Source organism: Hippoglossus stenolepis, chromosome 24, assembly GCF_022539355.2.
Source record: "Hippoglossus stenolepis isolate QCI-W04-F060 chromosome 24, HSTE1.2, whole genome shotgun sequence".
NCBI lineage: Eukaryota > Metazoa > Chordata > Actinopteri > Pleuronectiformes > Pleuronectidae > Hippoglossus > Hippoglossus stenolepis.
Window position 1 is genome coordinate 6227167 of NC_061506.1, and position 22286 is coordinate 6249452.

Here is a 22286-nt window from a genome sequence, read left to right on the forward strand (position 1 = left end):
AAAGCTTATGATAAATGAGCTTTTTTTACACAAGGCATCAACAGGATCCTCGAAGCTCCACCTCTGCCTGGTGGCAACAAAAAAACTGGTTAAACCCTCATAGGATAAAAAACATGAACCTTATCTGCATGCAGAGCCTTTAAAAGCATCTCATGGTCTTCATCCACCAATAGGAAGTGGCTCTGTCATCACTGAAGTTGGCCTGAAGGTAGAGCAGAGTGGGGTTTAAGGGACATTTCACCAGCTAAACAAATAAAGGCAGGGCCCCTCTCAGCTTGACATTCTTATAGTTAAAGCTTTATAATAACCCCAATGATGTCATAGTGATGTCATCAGGTTTATCGCAACTTGGCTTGATACTAATTTAGAACAAGTAACTTGTTTCGAACTGGAGATGTGATGTGTGTGACACACGTGCTTTTACCACTCATGGACAATTTCAGTTCAAGGACACTGATCAGTTGCATTATGGGAAGTGTAGGATCCCGTGTTTTTGGGGCTACACACTGAAATGTAAGGTGTATCTGGCTTAGTGATGGCCAGAGAGTGAATTGCACAAGGAAACGGGGTCACCTGTGCTTAAGAAGAGATGTGGGTGTATATATGTGAACGTGGGACGGTGAAGTGCAATGAGCTCATTCTGTGCGTGCACAGCAGGAGCTGAAAGAATGTCCCAGTCAGCAGTTTAGGTTTTCAGTTGGAGAAGAGCAGCCGAACGCAAGAAGGGGACAGAGGAGAGAAATTGAAAGTGAGGACGGCCTAATCGTATAATCCCTTCTCCCAGAGAAGGATGTGAGGCTCCGCTGGCTGTGATGGTACTTTTCCATCAACAGTGACATCTGGAGGACACAGCCTCGCTCTGGAGCACCGACTGCAATCTGACACCCCCCCCCTCTCTCTATATATGAGTGTGTGTGTGTATGTGTGTGTGTGTGTATGTCAGTGTTTGTCTATGTGTTCAGTATTGTAAAGGGAAATGTTTTGTTGCTACTAATAACACATTTCATCATGCTGGTAAAAGAAGAGTGCAAGTGTGTGTGTGTGTGTGTGTGTGTGTGTGTGTGTGTGTGTCTGTGTGTGTGTGTGTATGATCAGTGACATATGATGTCAGGATGATGAGTCTGTCCCTGCAGACCCCTACGCCGCATTACATTTTACTATGAGCTGTAAATGTGCCTCTGCTGTCAGATGAGCATGATTGCATTTAGGGAACAGATTCTCATTGCAACCTGCCCATCAGATGCTGTCTTGTGCTCTGCTAAGAATGAGAGAAGCGCGCGGCTGAGACGGTCTAAAGTTGAAGGTGAGCGATCGAAGGACACTACATCTGCCGCAGTTCTTACTTCCTGGTTCTCCACTCAGGTGATCTACAAGGGGGAGGGGTGCAGAGCTTGCAGAGCGTCCTCTCGTGGGACGTCCTTGCAGAGGAAAGCTGCAATGTACAGTTAGAGAAGCACCATTGTCCCCCCCCTTCCTTCTGTGTACAACCTCTAGAGGTCACTGTGGCCTCAGTCGCACGTGACGGCCGTGCAGGTGCAGCAGCAGGGACAGAGCAAGAAGCAGACACCAGGATGAAGTGGTGGCGAATGGAGAGGCAGGAAGAGGAAGACAGGAAGAGGTGCAGAGACAAGGTCACTCCTCTGCATGCAGGCACAGATCTGTTAATGAGTGCAACCTGAGCAAAGTCCACACACACCTGCACAGACACACAAAATGTTTGCATCACACATTTCACACAATTTTTAACAGATGCACATGATGCCCCCCTGCATTATTACATATTTCACACCTCATGGGTGGATCAGCTGTCAGACATTATAATGGCTGACAGTATCCCACTCCCACTCAGAACATTACAGCCGGATATGGTTGTTGAACACGTCATTCAAAGACACTGGACCTTACAGGATATGCCTGTGCACTGTCAGTAAATCCCTCTCTGTGTGTATTGATCCAATGCCTGACTCGTTTTCTTGCACTGGGTGACATCTTCCTGCATGATCACACACTGTAGTTTGTTTTGACTCACTTCCACACACGCCATCATTTAAATACACCCAACAGCAGCAAATGTGGATTCATCCGCCACAGGAAATAGTCCCCGACAAATGTGTCATCTCCTTCGGCGTTTGTTTATTGGTTTGGAAAATGACAACGCTTTAAATGAAACCGTATATTGGTGAATTGTGGGAAGGAAAGTATTGAGAGATGAATAAACACATCTGCTCATCGGATTTGTTTAATGTACCCGCAGCTATAAAGCTTATTGATTAACTTTTTGTTTTATTGTACAAAGGAAAAAATGTAATAATATCCCTGTGAGGTTTTAGAGGGAGAGCAACAGCCCGGAGCAGTGACAGGTGTAAGGAAATGTAACCTCAAGTGAAACCTTTTCACCTCCAGCAAGGACGTTATGTTTTCACCCCTGTAAGTTTGTTTGTCTGCCAACAAGACTCCAGAAAAACAACCAAATGTATTTCCACCAAACTTGACAGAAGAACAGGACATAGGCCAAGAAATAATCCATTAGATTTAGGTACTGCTCCGGATATTTCATGGATTTCGATGAAAAATATGTATGACGGTGTACGAATCGGTGTGGACCGGAATAACAGTCCAGATTAACCTGATTTAAATATGTTTAAAAGCCACTGTCTTGAGAAAGAGATGACAGTTAGCAGATTCTAACAAATATATACCCCCTTCATACTTCTGTTTATTAAGAGGCATTAAAAAATGGGGGTCACCATTCAAGTTTTGACAGTAAAAGCATTTGAAAAGTAGAGAATGCTTCAAAATCAGCATCATTTTACAAATATGCACTATTTTTGCAGATTTCTATTGCGTTTGAAAGTCTCTGTGTAGCGGAGGTGGTGCTGATTCAGCAACGTGCTCACAGATATCAAAAGATATATCTGAAAGAAATCTGCCTCCGTAGTGTCCAGATCTGCTGAGTGCCCTTCAAGTTATACCTGTAACCTATAGCAACCCAGCAGTGACTGACAGCTTGGTTATTGGTTTTCTACTGTACAGACATGATTTCACATCTTTTGACATCTTCAGATCTCTTGGCCGTGTTGGGCAGCGTTTGATGGAAATCCACCCGGATGGAAAATAATAATAAGATTATTTTCTCTCCTTAACTGCACATACCTGACAACCAGTCCAGCCACATGCTGCCATTTCCCCCAGGGGACAGGTGAAGGACAGGTTGGGGCAGATTGTCCTCCTCTAAAAACAGACTTTGTTGACACTACAGCTGCCTGGTGATCCCTAACAACCAGTTGGTTGTCGTCACAATAGAAGCCCATGACATCCAATGTCATTAAAACCCGAAAACCTCATTATTAGATTTCATGAAAGGAAATAGAAGTTTCTTAAGACTGATTTCACGATGTGTGTGGTTGTGCTGCCGCATGATGAAAACCTGTTGTAGAGTGTTTTACAGTATAAAATTCCCTCAGAGTCTGTTAATGGTTGTGGGGATTTTATGACTGCAGGTCAGAGCGGTTGTGACAGGGTGCGCTGGGCTACTTTCCCCTTGTGCTTCAAGGACATCATGGCTTCAGGTAGACTCCCAGTGTTTCTGACGTCGCTCTACCTTTCAGCAGGTGTTAATATGAGGCCACTCCGCTCCGCCACGGGGACTGGGGCTCTGCTGCAGACACGCCAAGGACTGGGATCTGCCCACGTTACCCCTCTGTAACAGAGAGGACACATTCATTTCAATGTCATGAAGTCAAGGACTTATGAGACTCAGTAATATTCCCACCAAGTTTGGAAACTGCTGACCTGTGTTTTGGTGGAACAGTTCCTCCTGCAGACCATCACTGACTTCTTTGCCCTTCAGTCAACACACGCCCTTCATAAGTGTCAATGCTCCCATTCATCACAGCAAAGTGGCCAATGTCCACAACTGTGACTGCGCTTCAATTAGTGTTTAATCATTATTAGCGTTATCTGCTCGGATATTCTTTTCATAACAATCAATCAATAACACTGACGCATACAATAGAAGAACACAAGGAAATAACATTATGTTTTCTTCAATGTAACGCCACCTTTTTTCCGTAAACTCTCTGAAACGAAACTAAGCAAACATATAATAGAATCAGATTTGGAAGTAAAATGTGAAAAGGTCTGAATTCTTTTGAGTGCAATGTTTCCTGGAGGATTTGGAGAAACATACACAATATTGTTTTTGATTAAAACAAACATGATTTAGGTGAAGTCAGGGGCTCAGAGTGCACACAGAGCTCCAAGCTGACAAACAACCCTGTGAGGACAAGACGCTGCGGAAAGTCACTAAACACTCAGACTGCTCACGAGCAAATTTTCCAGAGCTCTTGATTGTTCCCTGTGACAGGTGTTTCCTCTTTGGAGCCACACTGGATTGAGATCGAGCCTTTATCTGGAAAAGACCAGTTGCATAATCACTAACGGGTGACCATGCAGTGCTAAATTGTTCCCAGTTCAAAGAGCCGGAGTCTAATTCTGTGCTTCAGGTTATCTATCCGGCTCAAATATTAACCATCACATGAATTATTGGACGGAATGAGTAGTAAACTTTGTACTGGGGTCAGCGGCAGCTAAATATGAGTGAGATGTGGATTAATTTGTAACTAGCGCAAAAGTTTCACAATCGCCTACCACAGCCGCGGTGAGCGACCAGGACGTGTGATGTGCTGGGGAGGTTCGGAGCTCGGTGACAGAGGAGAGAACACTGAAAGTTTAATAGGGAGGGTGTTGTTACACCGTGGACACCAGCACCTAAACCACACGCCAACTACCTACAGATGAATATAAGACAAAATAACCGAATAAATGTATTTTTTCATTTACAGTTTCTACTTCACACACGCTCCATTTCCCACTGATACATTTCCTCTACATCCCATTTATTTGCAAATCTGCATGTGGATGACAGTGAAGGAGGTCATGAAATGTAGGCAGCCCTATCTTGTTCCCACCTTCGCTCCGTTGTGACATCATGCCCTGCCTTCAGGGGATTGGGTAACAGAGTCATACCAGGAAAAACACTCGCTTGACTCTGTATTGGCAGCACAGATGCAGGTGTATGAGTGACGCTGTGTGTTTTTAAATACTGTAGCTTTATGGGGAAAGATCAGATTTAGTTTTATGCAGGTTTATAATCTCAAAATGTGGAAAATGCATCTTTTTATCTATTTAGTACAATCACTGAATAGTAAAACCAGTATTTCCTTAAATGTGGTTTCATTTGTTCTGCGTACATCTCAGTTCTTCCTAAATCCTCTACCCTGACTGTGGCTCCCGGCTCCAATCCCACTGGATCCTGCTGACGATGTCAATCTTCAAAAATGACTTCACAAATCTGATGAATCCACATTCGGAAAACATGGATCCATTACAACAGTGTGGCTTATTGATGTCTTTTAAATAGATTATAGCAATGGAGCTCTTTGGCTCGGAGGAATGAGATACATCCATATCAGGCCTGTGATAGGCTAGTTTGTATTTTCTCTTGGGGCTTAAGGGCAGAGGATGTCACACCTTGTTAAGCCCCGTGAGACAAATTGTGAAGTTTGGTATTTTTGCACATTCACCTTGACAAACACCCCAAAACTCTGTCATCTGATTGGAGTTCAACAGGTCGTACCTGTTTGGTCGCTGAGGCCTCTGACATATAACTTCACTGCTTATACTTAGGTTTAGTCAGTCGTCAGGAAATGCATCCCACAGCTTTACACATTAACCAGTGCCTTTGACAGACTTCCCATAATGATCCTCTGTCAATTATTGACCTATGGGACATTGTGGTGTGGCCTTGGGTTGTGAGTGACTAAAGGACTTCAGACGTTCTATAGAGCAAAAGTTAAAGGGAAGCACCGTGCGGCTTTAGCATTAACATGTTCCTGTGTTTCTCTTTGAGACGCAAGAATTCAATCACAGGTTCTGTACCATGCTTGTGTGTGTCTGTCACACACAATCTCACAGAATTTGGACTTCTCTGCTAAAGTCTCCACACACACACACACACACACACACACACACACACACACACACACACACACACACACACACACACACACACACACACACACACACACACACACACACACACACACACACACATACAGATCCCAGGAAGTGCAATGCTGTAGTTACCTGTTAAACCAGAGAGCATTTGAAGGTGAGCACTGTATCTCTGGTGAATGTGACAGTGTTCCGGGCTGCAGATAAAGTTATGTGTGTGTGTGTGTGTGTGTGTTTGTCACCTCTGTAGGACCTTTTGCAGCATAAACACTGACCTTGTCAGGACCAGTCGACCTCATGGAGACCAAAGCCTTGTCCTAATGAGGCAAAAACGTAATTCTTTCATCACAATCGTACACAACTCCAAATGCATGACGTCAACCAAACTCTGAGATTTTCTCCTCCCTTTCTGGTCTTTTTATAATCAGCCACATTATACATCTAATACAGCAGTACCATATCACAACAGGGTTTTCACAAACAGTCAAACCAAAGCGTGGAGGGCACTAAATGTTATTACAGTTCACAGTTCACTTTGCTACTGTCACTGAACTGTGGATCACTTACAACTTTCAAGATGAATGAACTATTTTCTCACTCAACCAAAGGTCACTGTCTTCCACTGCTCATTTAAGTTTTGTCTACGTTTATCTGTCTGGACTGATTTGATTTCTTCGATGCACGTACTCAGAGCTTTTACGCGACCATAATAATCACATATATTCATCTGTGTAAGATTGTGTGTGGTCGTTTTCCATTATCTGACCTCGTGAGACTATGGAGATGGTGAATAGAAGAGAGCTTTGTGGGATGCCAAATACTGTGTATGAGTCTGATGTGTGGTTACAATTCAACACAAAGTAATTCATATCCTACAAATAAGATTAAAATCAATTGAACTCTGGACCAGTGTAGTCTTGGTGACTGGTTGACATGGAGACAATTGTTCAGGGAAAGGAAAAAAGGAATTGTTGACTGTTTTTAAAGCGACAAAGTTTCCCCAAAACTATCTTCTCAAGAAATGCACATGTCCTATTCTATCTTTAGTTGGGTGACACCTACCCACTGCCTGTAAATCTACTTCCATCAATCTACTCCCTCCCACCAAAATGCCACGCACCAGTATTCTGCAACAAAGTGTACGATGGCATTCCTTTCAGTGTTTCACCTATAAACAGCTACAGAGTACAGTCGGCTATCAGAGTGCACAACGTGGTCAAGGTCAGGAGCTTTGTCTGTGGGCACAGATACAGGCGGAAATGACTGAGCCCGAAACGTGATCCTGTAGTATTCTGTCTATACTCGAAATGACTCTTTGTACAAGAAGGAAATAGAAGTTAAAAAGATGTAACATGAGTCATCAGTTATAGGGACCGATAGCTCTGGCCCTCTTCAACCCCTGGATATTCATGTAGTTTGCATGAGAAGCAGCTCAACACAACAAGCGGACCAACAATTCAGCCTGTGGCAACTCTTCAAAGATATAGTCCCATTCCACGGAAAAAAACATGGACCTGGAAACCCTGTCACCTTCTCAGGTCATCAGTTTTCTTGCAATCAAAGGTCACTTCTTTGCTCTGATGACCGTTAATCTCATGTCTGTGCACCAAGCACAGAAAGCTGATGCCACGGTTTGTTTTCGCTGAGCATAAGCTGCTTTTCAGACATGCATTATGGTCTAAAATAAATGTAATGCAACATATCAATTAGTGAGCTTTAGATGTGTTGATAGGTATATGTGTGAACTTCGGTCATTGCCTGACTACCTGCTTAGAGTCTTTACGCTTACCACACTCCAGACAGATGGTAGACGTGGCTAAAATTACAATTATGCTGAAACTGTTGACTATTCCATTATGCATTCAAGGTTTATATCTCTATGTAATAAGGGAAAAAATTAATTTCTTCCCCAAAATGTTAATCTGCTACTTTAATAAAAAAAAATGTTTTAAATAAAACATGATTATAATACAAAAGTAATGTAGCGTATCCCTGGCATTTAAAAATAGTTCACACTGAAGCTGCAAGAACGACAGTTAACAGGGGTCAGTGCTATAGTACAAAGTTATAATCCTCAGTTCTGTTTTAATTAATCAGTAATTAACCTCTTTCACCCTGAAAAGACCCGGTAGTGGGTCAGTTTCCACCACCTTGAGTTAAGTTATAAAATCCACCTATTTTACATTGTGAGAGTCAACTTTCACTGTCACTCTCCAGCAAAGCAGGATTGTACCACAGAGGTCAGACTGACCTGGGACTCGCTCCGGTTTCATCAGAGTGACACACCCCTGCCAGTCATGAATACTACTGCAGGCCTGAGTAGGGGAAAATGATGGTGAGAGTTGATCGGATACAGAAACCTGCATTTGCTGTCTGCCACCTGCGCAGACAGCAAACCCCTAACTAAAACAGGAAGACTCACTTTCACCTCGAGTCTCCCCTCCCCCCACTCAACCTTACACCATACACATGTTTACCGTGTACACACACCAACAAGAGGCATCAGTTGTCTGGGTGTGGTCGCTGTTAGACGCCCGGCTGTATCATTAGGGAAAAAATGGCAGGCTTTATCTTAGCGGCTGCTCCGCAAACCCTGCCTCTGTGATTCCAACCTGATGGTTACCTTCAGCAGATAAACACAGGAAATGAGCATTGTAGTCGTGCAAATTACGCCCACTTTTGGATCAGGACAAATACGCAGTACCAGCATGGTTCTGAGTGATTAGAAGAGGGAGTCCACTATGACTGCAGATAAAATAAATAAAAATAGGTGTAGCTTGAAATAAAGTCCTCTGTCTAATGTATATCGAGCACGACATTCGCATGTTTTTTTCCCACACTTCAGTATCCTCTCAAGTGAACTATGGTGAGCAGATAAGCCTCAAGATATTGTAGGCTATAATTTTCTTATTGTCGATAAATCCCATGAAAAGACCTAAACTATCGTGTTGGTCCGTGTCTCGGTGGATCTCAGCTAAAAGGCTGAAAAGCTCCTTAAAGGGAGAGTTGGTGATGAATCTCTGAAAGTTCTTCACTACGAGCACTTTAGGAAAAACAATATTGATGATGATGATGATGATGATGATGAAAATGTATTGTTTTTTTTTAGATCACTTGTTTAAACACTTTACACACTGTCAATCAAACTCAACCACCACCAGAACTCTGCCAATTGTGCACGTGCTGCTCACATAACACAAATTATATGTGCATCTAAAAGGAAATAATGTTTGAACTCCTGCTCGGGCCGTGTTAAACTCCCCGTGCCTCATTTTGTTCCTTGATGACCTCTGCAAAAGGCAGAAGAATGCTGACAGGCAAAGTGTAAAAAGGACATTTTGTAATAGTTTGCATTGATGTGGTTCTTTCACGCTTTTCTCACGGTCACAAAGCAGCTTTCAGTCCATCCCAGAATACCGAGAGCCTGATTATATCTGCAGGGATGGATCAGACTGCAAATAGATACATTATACTTTACATCAACATAGGACGAGTTGACTAGATCTGTTTTAATATACATACTGTATTTATTATAATAGTTTTTGGACAAAAATTGAGGGTTGTGACACAGAGGAATAAAATATGGCAGTTGTGGGATACATCCCTCGTTGGTTAATGGCCACACTCATAGGACAGGGATGTGCCTCCTTTGGGCTGATGGGTTGTTTTAGTTCACTTCCTTTATGTATAACTGGGTTTACAGTTGCGTCGGGTTGACATATGGAAAATTGGCCCTTGGGATACTTATAAGTATTTCCTTCATGGTGGTTTTAAAGTGTTGGACAACATTAGTGATTTGACTTGTCTTGTCCTTGGGCTGGTATTTGAAGGTCAAAACGCCCTTTTGCGTAATCCCGACGGATCACACCTACACACGCGTGTTTACATTCAAACAAATGTACGCAGCACGAGAAACACGGGTGGCAGCACATTGCTGGGCGATTTCACACATGCATGCATGAACACACACACACTTCACACAGCCAGACAAGAATGTGAAAGTTGAAGGATCTACATGCGTCTGTGTGTGTGTGTGTGTGTGTGTGTGTGTGTGTGTGTGTGTGTGTGTGTGTGTGTGTGTGTGTGTGTGTGTGTGTGTGTGTGTGTGTGTGTGTGTGTGTGTGTGTGTGTGAGCACGCACTGCATGGTTGAGGGGCAGGTCATCAACAGTTTGAGTCATTTCTTGTAAATAAAATGTTTAAACTATTATTTGTATTAATTTAAATGAGGCATATGCACCATTTAGGAGCCACAGTCATTTAGCGCTGGGTAATTTAAATCCAGCTCAGATAGAAAATTGGGTCATCGAGTGGCACCTGGCACTGGCAGCAGAAATGCCCTTGGAGCCGGCTTCAGAGAGGGGTTATGGGCTGTAGCTAGAAGGATAAATATACAGGTTTGTATGTGTATACTTGGCAATGCTGTGTAACTAGAGCTTTTTATCCCTGTGTTGTGTGTGTGTCTGTGTGTGTGTGTGTGTGGGGGGGGGTCCACTGCACACAACAACACAGGACACCCACCAAGTTAAACTGGGAACAGATCTGTGTGTGAGCCACACAGGCCTGTAGCTCAGATGTGTTAGTGGACGGGATGAAACTCTTGCCATAATGACTGTTTAAGATGAACTGACTTTATTCAGAATTGTAGGTTGGCACACTGTAATCTGGTATTCGGCATGTGACTTGACGTAATTGTCGGCACGCAGTGACTCAACCTGAACAGTGATGCTGAATAATGAGCCTTTAGCTTCGGCTCTTTCGAACAAAAAAAGAGGACATGTAATGTCACCTATGCCAAGGTTTGTAAAATAAGGTCAAATCTGGAATAAAGTCCTAAAAGCCAGCATCTAGTTTCTGCTGGTATAGCACAGGGTCCAAAATTAGGTTTATTCTGTGTGGATAGTGATGTTGTGGTTAAATTGAAGCCTCTTCTCAGGGGGAAACATCCTGGAAATGCATCTTTTAACAGATATTAGCCTCATAAGAGAAAGTCTGTCTGGTTTATTGTCCCTTTGTGGATTGAGACGGATGCATGTGGATGCATGTCCTGGAATATCTCAGGCTGGCGTCACTGTACTTAGCTGCGCTCAGTATTCATGACCAGTGGCTGGGTCACTGGAATAGTGGGCGCTGATGGGGTAGGTGTATGAGGGGGTGGGGGGTGTGACGGATTCCAAGGGCCTAGATCCTTATCAAGATTAGCTGTGCGAGAGCTGCTGAGCATTGTCCTAAGGACCTGATATGAATGTACAGCGGGAACTCCTGACTGACACAACAGATCAATTCGGCTGCTGGCATGTAGTCCAGATTACGCAATAAACGCCACTACACCCCAACGTGAACCAGGACCTTGGCCTTACAGGGGGAGCTGGAGTCAATCCCAGCTGACGTTGGACAAGAGGTGGGGTACACCCTGGGCAGGTGGCCAGTGTGTGGCAGGGCCAACAAATAGAGACAAGTACTCACACTAACATTCACACCTTCAGTCAGACTTTGAGCTGAGGCTCGGGAGAGAGAGGTTCAGGTCGGCGGTTCAATGCCGAAGTGTCCTTGGGCAAGATATTAAAGCCCAAAGTGCCTCTAACGGCAGTGACGTCAGAAAGTACTGCACTTAGAGGCACTGTCTGAATGTGTGTGTGAACGGGTGAATGGAAAAAGACATATGTTCACCGCACTCCATGGCTTCCTCTTGTTTTTCTTTCACAATCATCTACAACCTCTGTGCATTTATGCATGTATACGTGACAATACATTGCACATTATATAGCTTAACACCTAGTAAAAAATGAATGTGACAGCCCTGTAATAAATCCTCCTTCATGTTCTTTTTGTGCTGAAACTGTTTTTAGAGCTGCTGATTCATCGTTTCGTGCTGCAGTTAGTCGTGTCGTACAGGAGGGCGCTTGTGTCATTTTGTCCGCCGAGGGCAGACGAACATGACAGATACACCGCTGCCCCGCTCACACCACTTCCTCACAGGGTTGAACCAGCACCTCTTTAGAAGCAGTTTCAGAAAAATTAACCTTCAGGAAGGAGGATTTGTGAATACACTGTCAGCTGTGTGTGTGTGTGTGTGTGTGTGTGTGTATGATTGATTTGTATTTATGGATTAGCAGACAATAAGACAAAGAAGATCCATAGGCTAACATGTTAAAGTGAAAGAAACACGTGTCTTCACATCGTGATGCCAAGATGTGAAGACAAAAACTAAATTTAAAGGGATAGTTGACCCAAAAATGAAAATGCACTCATTATATACTCACACATGCCGTGGAGGGGTGGGTGAAACCACTTCTGGAGTTTCAGGGGTAAACAGAGTTGCAGCCAAATCCAATACAAATGAAGTAGCTTGGGACCACTTCTTCAGACCTTATAATAAATAATAGAAATAAAAACCTACTGCTCCTGTGGTGTCATCAAAGTGTCCGTAAGCCCCAACTTTCAAAACGGTGTCATTTACACCATGTTTTTAGCCCAAATGTCCTCTGTGATGCACAGAAGGACATCAGAGGACATTTAGGCTACACAAATGGTGTAAAAGACGCCGTTTCAGGGGGAATTTGAATGCCGGAGGTTACGGACACTTGGATGACAGCACAGGAGCAGTATGAGGCTTTTTATTACGTTTTAAGAATCTGTCACCATTTAAATCAATCGTTCTAGATTTGGCTGCAACGCTGTTTACCCCCTGAAACTCCCCAAAGTGTGTTTGTGGACCCACCCCCTCCATCTGCATAGGGATGAGGAGACAATGAGTGCATTTTCATTTTGGGGTGAACTCATCTAAAATCTTAAAAAACCCTAATTGGTATTAAAGTGCTGCTGTGACAAAATGATGGTGTCCTGATTGTGGATGAGAGAGAGAGAGAGAGCACACTTCCACACGGCTCCCGGTATCTGCAGAGCCGGGCCGGCGCATGCGGGGGCCTCCGCGGGGCCGCCTGTCCGTCATCGTGACGCGGGGAGCTACGCACGGCCTCCGCGCTCCGCCAATTAGCCCGCCGCGGTCCCGCCCTCCTCCTCCGGTCACTCGTCGGGAGTTTTCGGGCGGAGTCGGGGGAGGGAGGGACGGGTTTATATGCGGGAGCCTTGCACAGGACCGAGCTGGGTGCCTCTGCTGCGGGGACTTTGGGCTTGACAACACTGGAGGGAAGTCCGCCGAGGAAATTAACACAACAACAACAACAAGAAGAAAAAACCCCAAAAAGCTAAATAGAAAGATGCCTTCGAATAAAGAAGGCGGCGGCTGGAAGAGCTTCGTGTGGGACTCTGAGAAGCGGGAGCTGCTCGGTCGCACCGGGGGGAGTTGGTGTGAGTATACACGCGTGTTCGCGGTTGTTCGTGTAGAATACGGTATAAGACTGGGGGGGCCGGCGCGCTCCCGGCACCTGTCGCGCGCCTGCCGGTCCGCCTCGTGCTCCCCACCACCTGTTCCATTTGACTTTGCTGCAGTCAGGAGCTGAGACCCGTGTTTGTGTGTGTTGGACACTAATTGAAAAGAATAAGCTGTGGTTCAATTAAAAAAAAATAAAGGTGATCGAATGTGTGTGTCGCTAGTTCTGGCTGATCTCCATTCATTCTGCGTCGACGCTGCTCAAAGCCAATGAATGATGGGGACCTCACGTTGGCTGCTTGTCGTTGGGGAAACTTGTCTCTCTGTCTTTTTAATTTTTTAATTATTTTTTGGAAGTGGGCACCGCAAAGGGTTAAAAATGCATCACCGTCCAAGGTGAGCCAAGGTGATCGGGCCCCGCTCGGGAAACGGGAGCCGGGGGTTTGACTATCGATCCGTGTCGGGTTCCTCCAGTGATCGGATGTCGCTGTGATCTTAACGAACAATACCCGCTGATTAACTTGTGTGCGACCTTTCTTCTCCCGTTTCCCGAGCAGCGGCGCACGGTGCGCCCCCGGGGTGTCCTTGTCCCGCCTCCCCCCCCCAACCTCCCAATGTCAAACACGCATCCCCGGCCGCCGAGGAGACACTAACACCTGGGTAACATGTTGTTTCAGTGACGCCATGTCTGCTGGGTCAGTGCAGGAGCTGAGTGAGGCTGAGGAGGAGGAGAATGGTGATGGAGGGGGGGGTGTTGGATCATGTTTGTCCTTCTGAGGTCATCTGAAAAATGCTGATGCATCTGCGAGGTGTGCCATGCGCAGTGCTGTGCTGAGGAAAGGACATGTGGGACCTCAATGCATGAGATTGGAACGTGTCGCATGTATTTTTTGGCCATTTCTGTAGTTTTTTTGACATGCACGAGTGGAATGTGGCTCGTCCTTTTCGTGCTGCAGCTCAGATCAGGTGCTGTAGATCTGCACGTCAGGTGTAAAGCACTATTCTAGTCTTGATGACCACTCAAAGACCCGCTCTACCTCCTTCGCTGCAGCCGTCCCCTTAATCTACGTCCTTGCATCTAACACGTAATGTGTCGTGTGTTGCGTTTTTCAGGCAGCCGTGACCTTTTGACATTGCCTCCTGCAGCAGCAGCGGCCCTCGCCAAAGCAACGTATGGCTGCCTGGTTGACTTTCACCCATGCTTTATGTATTCCCTCGCAGCGCAGATAATAGATTTCCAATGCTCCGCTGAACCGTCTTCGTGCTCCAAATTGATTAGAAAGCAGAGACGGCCGTGCCTTTGGTGATTACTGTCTAGCGTGCACAGAGCTTTACTGCTGAATTCCTGTAAATCTGTAAAGACAATGGCTGCTACTGTTTTATTATGAATGCTACCTTTGTACTTTCTTACATTGATAGCATGTCCGGCAGACAATCCTCGGAGCCGGAGAATCTGCGCAAAGTAGTGTAGATGGCTGCTTAAAGGCTGGCATAGATTTAAGAGCCTGAGGATAACATGCAAAAGTATTTATCAGTAGAAGTTGATATTCAGTAAAGCTCCCCTGACAGCATTTATAATCTGCATTGTGCAGAGTTTGTTTCTGCACAACGATTCAGGGTCATGGGGATTGAATGCTGCTCCAAATGCAGATGAGGCTGTTCTTGTTTAACTTTGGGTTTCTATTTGGGTTGGTGTCTTCTCACACTCCTTGAGGTTCTCCTCTGCTGCGCTGCGTTCTTTTGACCCCAAGTCTTTGCATCTCGCTGCCACTAGCGGACTTCATGCGGGGATTTCTCTGTGGTTTGTACCATAAACCAATCAAAGCTCCGGCTCAGTGGCCAAAGAGTTCAACTGAATTACATGTGGTCTATAATTTAATGGTCTTATGAGACCATTAAATCACCTGCCACTCTGTGCCACTCTCCTCCTTTTAGCAGTTGCTCCACCATGCAGCTGTGATGGCGAATTACATTTCCCCTTTACTGGGTACCAACGCTGGCCCCTAGGTCAGTCAGGGTTCAGTGCACTTACGGGTTCTTAGAAGTACACAGCTCCTCTTTTTCACATCTGGTCCCACAGATAAAATCATTCCCCTTCGTCAAGCTGCTTGATCCCGCCGCATACGTCTTCGCCGAGCGGGGACGGGATCAAGCAGCTGCAGACCTGGACCCGGGGTAAGCCTGAGATAACGTTATCTTCTGCCCTCTTCTTAGAAGTGGCGACTTTGCAGCTCACGGCAACTTTTTTTGCACATTTCCAGGACATTTCTCTTGGCTTTTAGTCCATCTTTCATCAATTTACAGAGATCGCAACCAGACTTGGCCTCATTAAAGGCTGAAGAGCTCTTGAACACGACAGCCTCTAATGCTGTGATGATGATGATGATGATGATGATGGGGAAGAAAAAAACAGTACGCACATCACAAGGCGATCGGAAGTTTTTCAACAGAAATTAAATGAAGCCTGCACACTTGTACCACTCAAAGAGTTAAATTAAAAGAGCCACCCATATTTATAGGGCCCAGCAATGGGCTCAGAGGCTCCGTGGTGGCAGGTGTGTATTCCTAGATATTGATTTCAATCATAGGTCGAATATCACGGTCAAAGTTGACAAAGCCGCGCGGCTGATTTGCTTCGCCACAGAAGGCAAATGTTTTATTCGTGTGTGACTGTGCCCTCATGGACCAGTTGTGTCTTTTTTATTTTTTTTCCCCTCATGGCAGAAATGATCATTCTCTTTTTTTGTTTTCCTCCACAGTTAAAATCTTCGCATTCTACGTCATCTTCTACGGCTGCCTGGCTGGAATCTTCATCGGCACCATCCAGGCCCTGCTGCTCACCTTGAGCGATTACAAGCCCACCTGGCAGGACAGAGTTGCACCCCCCGGTAAGAAGTGGTTTCCACGCAAACCTGCTCATAGTTAGGATGAATACAGATGTAATACAAACTGGTCAAGGGACTGTGCTCTGATGTCTTATAGTGAGTTCTAAAACAAGATGTCCTTGGATACAAATATATAAATAACATTTTATTTTAAACAACAGTGTGCCTGAATAATTTATAGTTTCAGTCATGGTGACTTCAGTTTCAAAAACAAACTAAATGGACTTCTCATCTGCTGTATCCAAGGTCAAGAATGAACTTTGAACATCAGACGTTATCCACTGACAGTGATCAGAGATTTATCTTAAGAGATGACATGCTACAGTGTCACTGATTCTTTAAAAGGATTTATCAAGGGTTCTGCAACTACAAAACCGTTTGGACCGTTTTCCGCCTGTTCAGCCTGTCTTCACGTAAAGACTGGAAGCAGGAGGAAACACTATCTGTGAGACCTGCCATTAATATTCATCACATCAGCTGCAGAAGTTTCCCCACATAGTTGGTGTTCCTAAACGTGTTTCCTGTGACTGTGTGCAAACGGGACATTTTTAATGTTTTCCATTAACGCCGGCTGTCAACCAGATGACTACACATAACAAAATGTTTCAACCTTCATTCTTACTGTTTCCGCTCACATCGCTGTCACTTTTTATAGCCTTATAACTGTAATCCTCTTAATGAGATGAATCCTCCCCTGACACCCTGTGTCTGCCAAGCTGGTTTTTCAGTGTTTTTACTGGAGTTGCTTGTCGGGTTAATTTATTTTGGAGAGGAAGAAAACCGCTGTGGATATTTCAGCTTCAGTTCAAAACGACAACGCTGAACCCGGAAGGAAACGTGATCTAAAAATGTTACGTGTTGTCAAACAGACTAACTGTAAATCCCTAAAGTGATGGATGTGTTGTCTCTGCAGGCCTTTCACACACCCCAAAGTCAGAAAAATCTGAATTGGCCTTCAACACCGGGGAACTGGAGACATATCTGCCTTACACCAGAGCCTTGAGGGAGTTCCTGGCAAAGTATGATGACGAGAAGCAGAAGGACCAGATGAAATTCGAGGACTGTGGAGGTATTATTTCATGGCTGCTTCACAAATATAAAATGCATATAATCTAGATGTCCTGTGTGTTGGTTAATTCTCCCTTACCTCCCCCCCCAGAGGAGCCTGCAGAGTCCAGGCACAGGGACGAGTTGGAGAGCGATGTGGGCGTCAGGAGGGCCTGTCGTTTTTCCAGGACCTGGCTGGGACCCTGCTCCGGCATCGAGGACCGCGAGTTTGGTTTCAAGGAGGGCAAGCCCTGCCTGATTGTAAAGCTTAACAGGATCGTTTCCTTCCGCCCAAGGGTAATTTTTAAAAAGCTATTTACAATCTAAGTTGTGTTTTGAGAGGAAAAAACTACAAATGGTTGAAAACAACAAAGTGTTATTTGGCTTTGATTTTTTCACAAGCTAAACCATTAACTTGTCTTCTGTGTTCAGCCTCCAACCACGAATGACAGCATCCCTGAAGAGGCTCAGCCAAAGGTGCAGCCCAATGTGATTCCTATCTACTGCACTAACAAGGTAAACAGTTATTGACATGTCTATTTGTTGTTGTTGTTAAAAGTGACCAATCACACACATTTTCAGACTAAGAAGCTGTCTCAGCTCTTTTGTTCTTGCTCTGAAGTGTTCTCACTCCATGTATTCATCTCTTCGGGTTTCCAGAAAGAGGAGGATGCTGGGAAAGTCGGAGAGATCAAGTACTACGGCATCGGCGGCGGCTTCCCCCTACAGTATTACCCCTACTACGGCAAGCTGTTGCACCCTCACTACTTGCAGCCACTGGTGGCGCTGCAGTTCACCAACCTGACCTTGAAAGGCGAAGTGCGCATCGAGTGCAAAGTGTTCGGAGAGAACATTGACTACAGCGACAAGGACCGCTACCAGGGACGCTTTGACATCAAGTTCCTGATTAACAGTTAATGACTGGCACCAGAACCATAATACTTCGTCTGACCGCCACCACCCCCACCTGTTCCGCCCCTTTGTCCTTAGCTAAATACCGATCTAATATAGGAGATAAGTGAGGAGGAGGGGGGGGTAGGTTGTAGCGGCTATGGCAATCACAACTAGTCTTGAAATTAATAATGAAAGGAAAAAAACTGATAGAGGACCGACGTGTATCCGTCTTGCTCTCATCACTAGCTTCTACTGTCACTAGCATTTAGAATGTAATTTAGAGGAAGAGTAGCGATTAGGCCTAATAAAAGTATTTATTCTGCTGTAAATGAGACTTTTCCACAAGCCATGGGACATTGTTCATCGATGAATTGTGTAAAGTGTAATTCCATTTCTGATGTGTAGCGAGCTGTGTTCGTCCCCTCTGCGTATCGCTGCCATCCGTGGCTTTAGTAGATGTTTTCCGGAGCGTGCAGTCGTCAAACTCTGGTCCTTCCAACCCACGTCGTTCTAGCAGTTATAAGCGCGCACGTGTGTGTTTGTGTGTGTGTGTCTCCGACAGGAACACACACTCCCACTTACTTAATGATTAAAATGGTTTGACATGATACACTCTTCTGATCTGTGTTTAGGGAAAAAAAAGCTGCACTCCAGGGAATTTTCTTTTCCTCTTTTTATTTGTTGTACACTTGATCAAGGGAGACTCTTTATACTTTTGCCTTTTTTCTTTCTGTGCTTTGTTAAATCACCTAAGTGTGTGAAGGGGATTTTTAAATCTTGGTTTCATGCCTTTTACTCTTGATTATTTTGCCTTGAATGTAGAGTTGTGTGTCCAGCCTTTAGCCTGCTGTCAGGGCAGTGGTGCTAAACACGTTTTTAAGTTGTCTTGTCTTTTTTGTTGCTGGACTCGTCACAGCGTTGTGCTGTACATACCCGAATGTCATCTAACACAGTGGAAGGATTTTATATTTATGCAGTTGTACATTTTGTTTCTTCGCAGAATGTTTTAATGTATAAATGCAATACCAAAGTGACACGTTGGAGAGAGTCCAATTGGAAGCAATGCAGTACTCGTTTTTAGGATCTCATCATGTTAAGTGATAAGTCAATGTTTCATCTTTCTGCCATGAATGTAGTAACAGGCAGTTTAATTCCACACTGACCTGATCTTCATGCATTTAAAAAAAACAAGAGTTCTTGCAGAGCTCAAGGCTTTAGAAGATGTCGGCTTTAATATTCATGGGGATCTGTTCATCCACAACTGTTCATCCACCTCTGTCATTCAGAGATAGAAACAAATAAAATCCTAATGGACCTTTTCTCGTGTTTTTCTTCCTGTCGTCACAAACGAAGCTCGGCGAATGTTTTAACAGGAAGACATTTCACCTTGCACACAATCGTCCATGAAAATGTGTGGGAGAGCTGATAAGGTAATTTAGGTAACACTTCAATATATTTTATTTATGTATCGTTTTTCAATAAACTCCAACACTTTATATATAATTAGAATAAAAGACACTAAAGATACAACACAAACCATAACATTAAACATTGAAAGTAGTTCTGAAGAACAGACAGGTCAGTGCAGTCTCTAATGTGTTGGGGGGGCAGCTCTGATGTTTGTATGGAGAGGAGTTTGGCGGCAGAGAAGCGTAGGCTGCGTGAGGGGGTGTGTTAGCGGTGCCATGTTTACGAGGTAGGAAGGGGCCTGGTTGTGGAGAGCGTTGTGGGTGAGGAGGACTCTGACTGGTCTGGTCAATGAGTAATATAAGACATGAGTAACTCTACAGTTCAGTTTCAAAATTAGCCATTAGGAGTGGGAGGGGCTGTCCAGGAGGAAAAGCCTTAAGAGATCAAACTCTATCCACCTGAGTCAAATGTCACATGGTGTTTTTTCCTTTAAAGCAGTCCTTTATTTTGGAAGAACACAAGGAGACTCAGTGAATACAAGTGCACCATGTCTTCACTTTCTTTCTTCTCTCTAACACAGTCCCGTTTGAGCTCAGAGATGAATAAATGAGCGCTTGTTGGCTCAGGCAGAGGAGCAGAGTGACCGGACAATTTCTGTTACTGTTCAGTCAGTCAGCTCTCAGTGCACAGGCAGGACGCGGCCGCCGGATCGGTTGCAGACACGCCGCTCTGTAATTACAGGAGGCCGCCGCTGTGCAGTAGCTAACAGAGGGTTGTTGTTTCAGGCTCCACCACAGAGCAGGTATAAAGTCACCAAGAGCCAGAGGGACCAGCAGAGCCGACCAATCAGAGGCTGTCTATTAACTCGGGGGCTCTTTCTGTTACCTCCACCCAGGGGCTTGTGTGTTCGGTTCCAATTTTTTAACCTTTTCTGGAGCTTTTCATCTCACGTCTTGGTCTTCATCACAAACTTTGAATGCATGAGAATGAACTCTCTCACTCATTAGTGTGATGGAAATCTGGAAATACAAAAGGCTGGAAACACCAAAGTTATCCACGTGTATTTTAATAGGGGCTTTCTGCAGAAAGGATCAACACAGAGAGTCACAAGGATCTCAGAGTGAAGATGGAGAACAGCCAAATACAAGGATCCTATATAGGAGAACTGAGGGCTGTCTCTCTGAACCAATCCAGACTGGTTCTGTGGGCGCAGGAGAGAGAGGAATCTAAACACAAACAACTGATTTACATGGGTTTCCTAAGGAGATAATCAGACATACATTCCGTTCTTTGGAGGGTAAATAAGCGGCAAAAGGGTCTGGCAGTTTTCAGGTCATAAACAGTTCAGACCATAAAACAGCTCAGGTCATAAAGTCTTTAGACAGGTCTGCAAAAACTTACACTCAACTACAAAATAGTTTTCAACCACACTTGGTTAATTTTTCCAATACATTAGATAATTGTTAAGACACAAACAGAAACAAGACAATGAACATAGACCCAGATATTTTACTTTGTCCACCACTGTGAGTGCTTGGTCCAATATTTAAGAAATTGGGAAATTTAGCTTTTAATCCGCTTTGGTTTAAGCAATCATAACCACGCTCTTCTTAAGGTTAACTTTATACCAAATTGCAAAACATAATCTGAGCGGACAAGCCGGCGCTATAAGGAGACAGACTGACCCTGTAGGACACATAGGTCACTAGGAAGGGTGTCGATATACTCCATCTAACTTAATCCAAGCATAGTTTAATGTGAATACCGAAAGTCACATCCTGCCCTTTCTTAAACCAAACGTCTTGTTCAGGAGATTTTCAAAAGAGAAATGTAAGCGTTTAACATTTTAACAACAATAAACTAGACACAAATAACAAAAACAAGCTCCGGCAAGAGTCATATTTTTACAAAACAGTGTAGATGATACAAAGACGGGGATCTTCTGTCTGCGCTCGCCACAAAGCCCCCTTGTCGTTTTAGATTGTGACACATACACTGATGAACCACAAGATAATGAGCAGCATGTGTTGTGACACATTCCTCCCATGCCTCCCTTCTGTCAGACTGGATCAGACAGGATGGCCCTTTGTCGTTTTTGTGCCTCAATGATCATAGCGTGTCCCTCCTCGGGATCGCAGTCTGCAGCTGCTCACCGCCCCGCGAGCCTCGTTTGGGGGGAGACGCTCCCAAAACTAGTTGAATGGGCGATATGATTTGACCCCTTGTGAAGATCATTCACCTGGTGGGCGACCTGATACCCAAATGGTTACCACATGATCATAAGTAGCATATCAGCTATTCTTTTCCTTGCAGGCAGGACTTCCCCTTAAAATTGCTCAATTTGCCCAAATGGGTCAAGTTTGCAGCTAATTATGCCAAAGTCTCAGGTTCCATACTCACAAGAATCACCAGCTGCCAGCATTCGCAGAGTAGCTGCACGAAACACATATAAAAACAGCCCCTCTCCTTAAAACATGATGCATTCAACAAAGTGTTTTAACTTTGCTTTGTGAACGTTGCTTTTGATTTGTTCAGGGCTGCGGTTAAAGATTTGATGATGCATCATGTTATCAAGAGTATCTCTGTCAAGTCGGGCTGACTTCCTGTTTTGCAAAAATGTGACATTAAAAAGTTCACTTCCCTTCTGCAGAACGTCACGTATAGAACCCGTGATCTGTATTTCATAACCTTTCTCGCTACGAG

General features: G+C 44.5%; 1 protein-coding gene across 1 annotated transcript; it reads left to right on the top strand.

Annotated features, from left to right (window-relative positions):
• Nucleotides 1-13081: 13081 nt before the first annotated feature.
• Nucleotides 13082-19492, top strand: atp1b1b (ATPase Na+/K+ transporting subunit beta 1b). The gene is made up of 6 exons (XM_035150614.1): nucleotides 13082-13325; nucleotides 16107-16235; nucleotides 17146-17301; nucleotides 17392-17576; nucleotides 17712-17795; nucleotides 17940-19492. The coding sequence occupies exons 1-6, from the start codon at nucleotides 13235-13237 to the stop codon at nucleotides 18195-18197; spliced, it is 903 nt and encodes a 300-aa protein (XP_035006505.1). The 5' UTR covers nucleotides 13082-13234; the 3' UTR covers nucleotides 18198-19492.
• Nucleotides 19493-22286: the final 2794 nt, after the last annotated feature.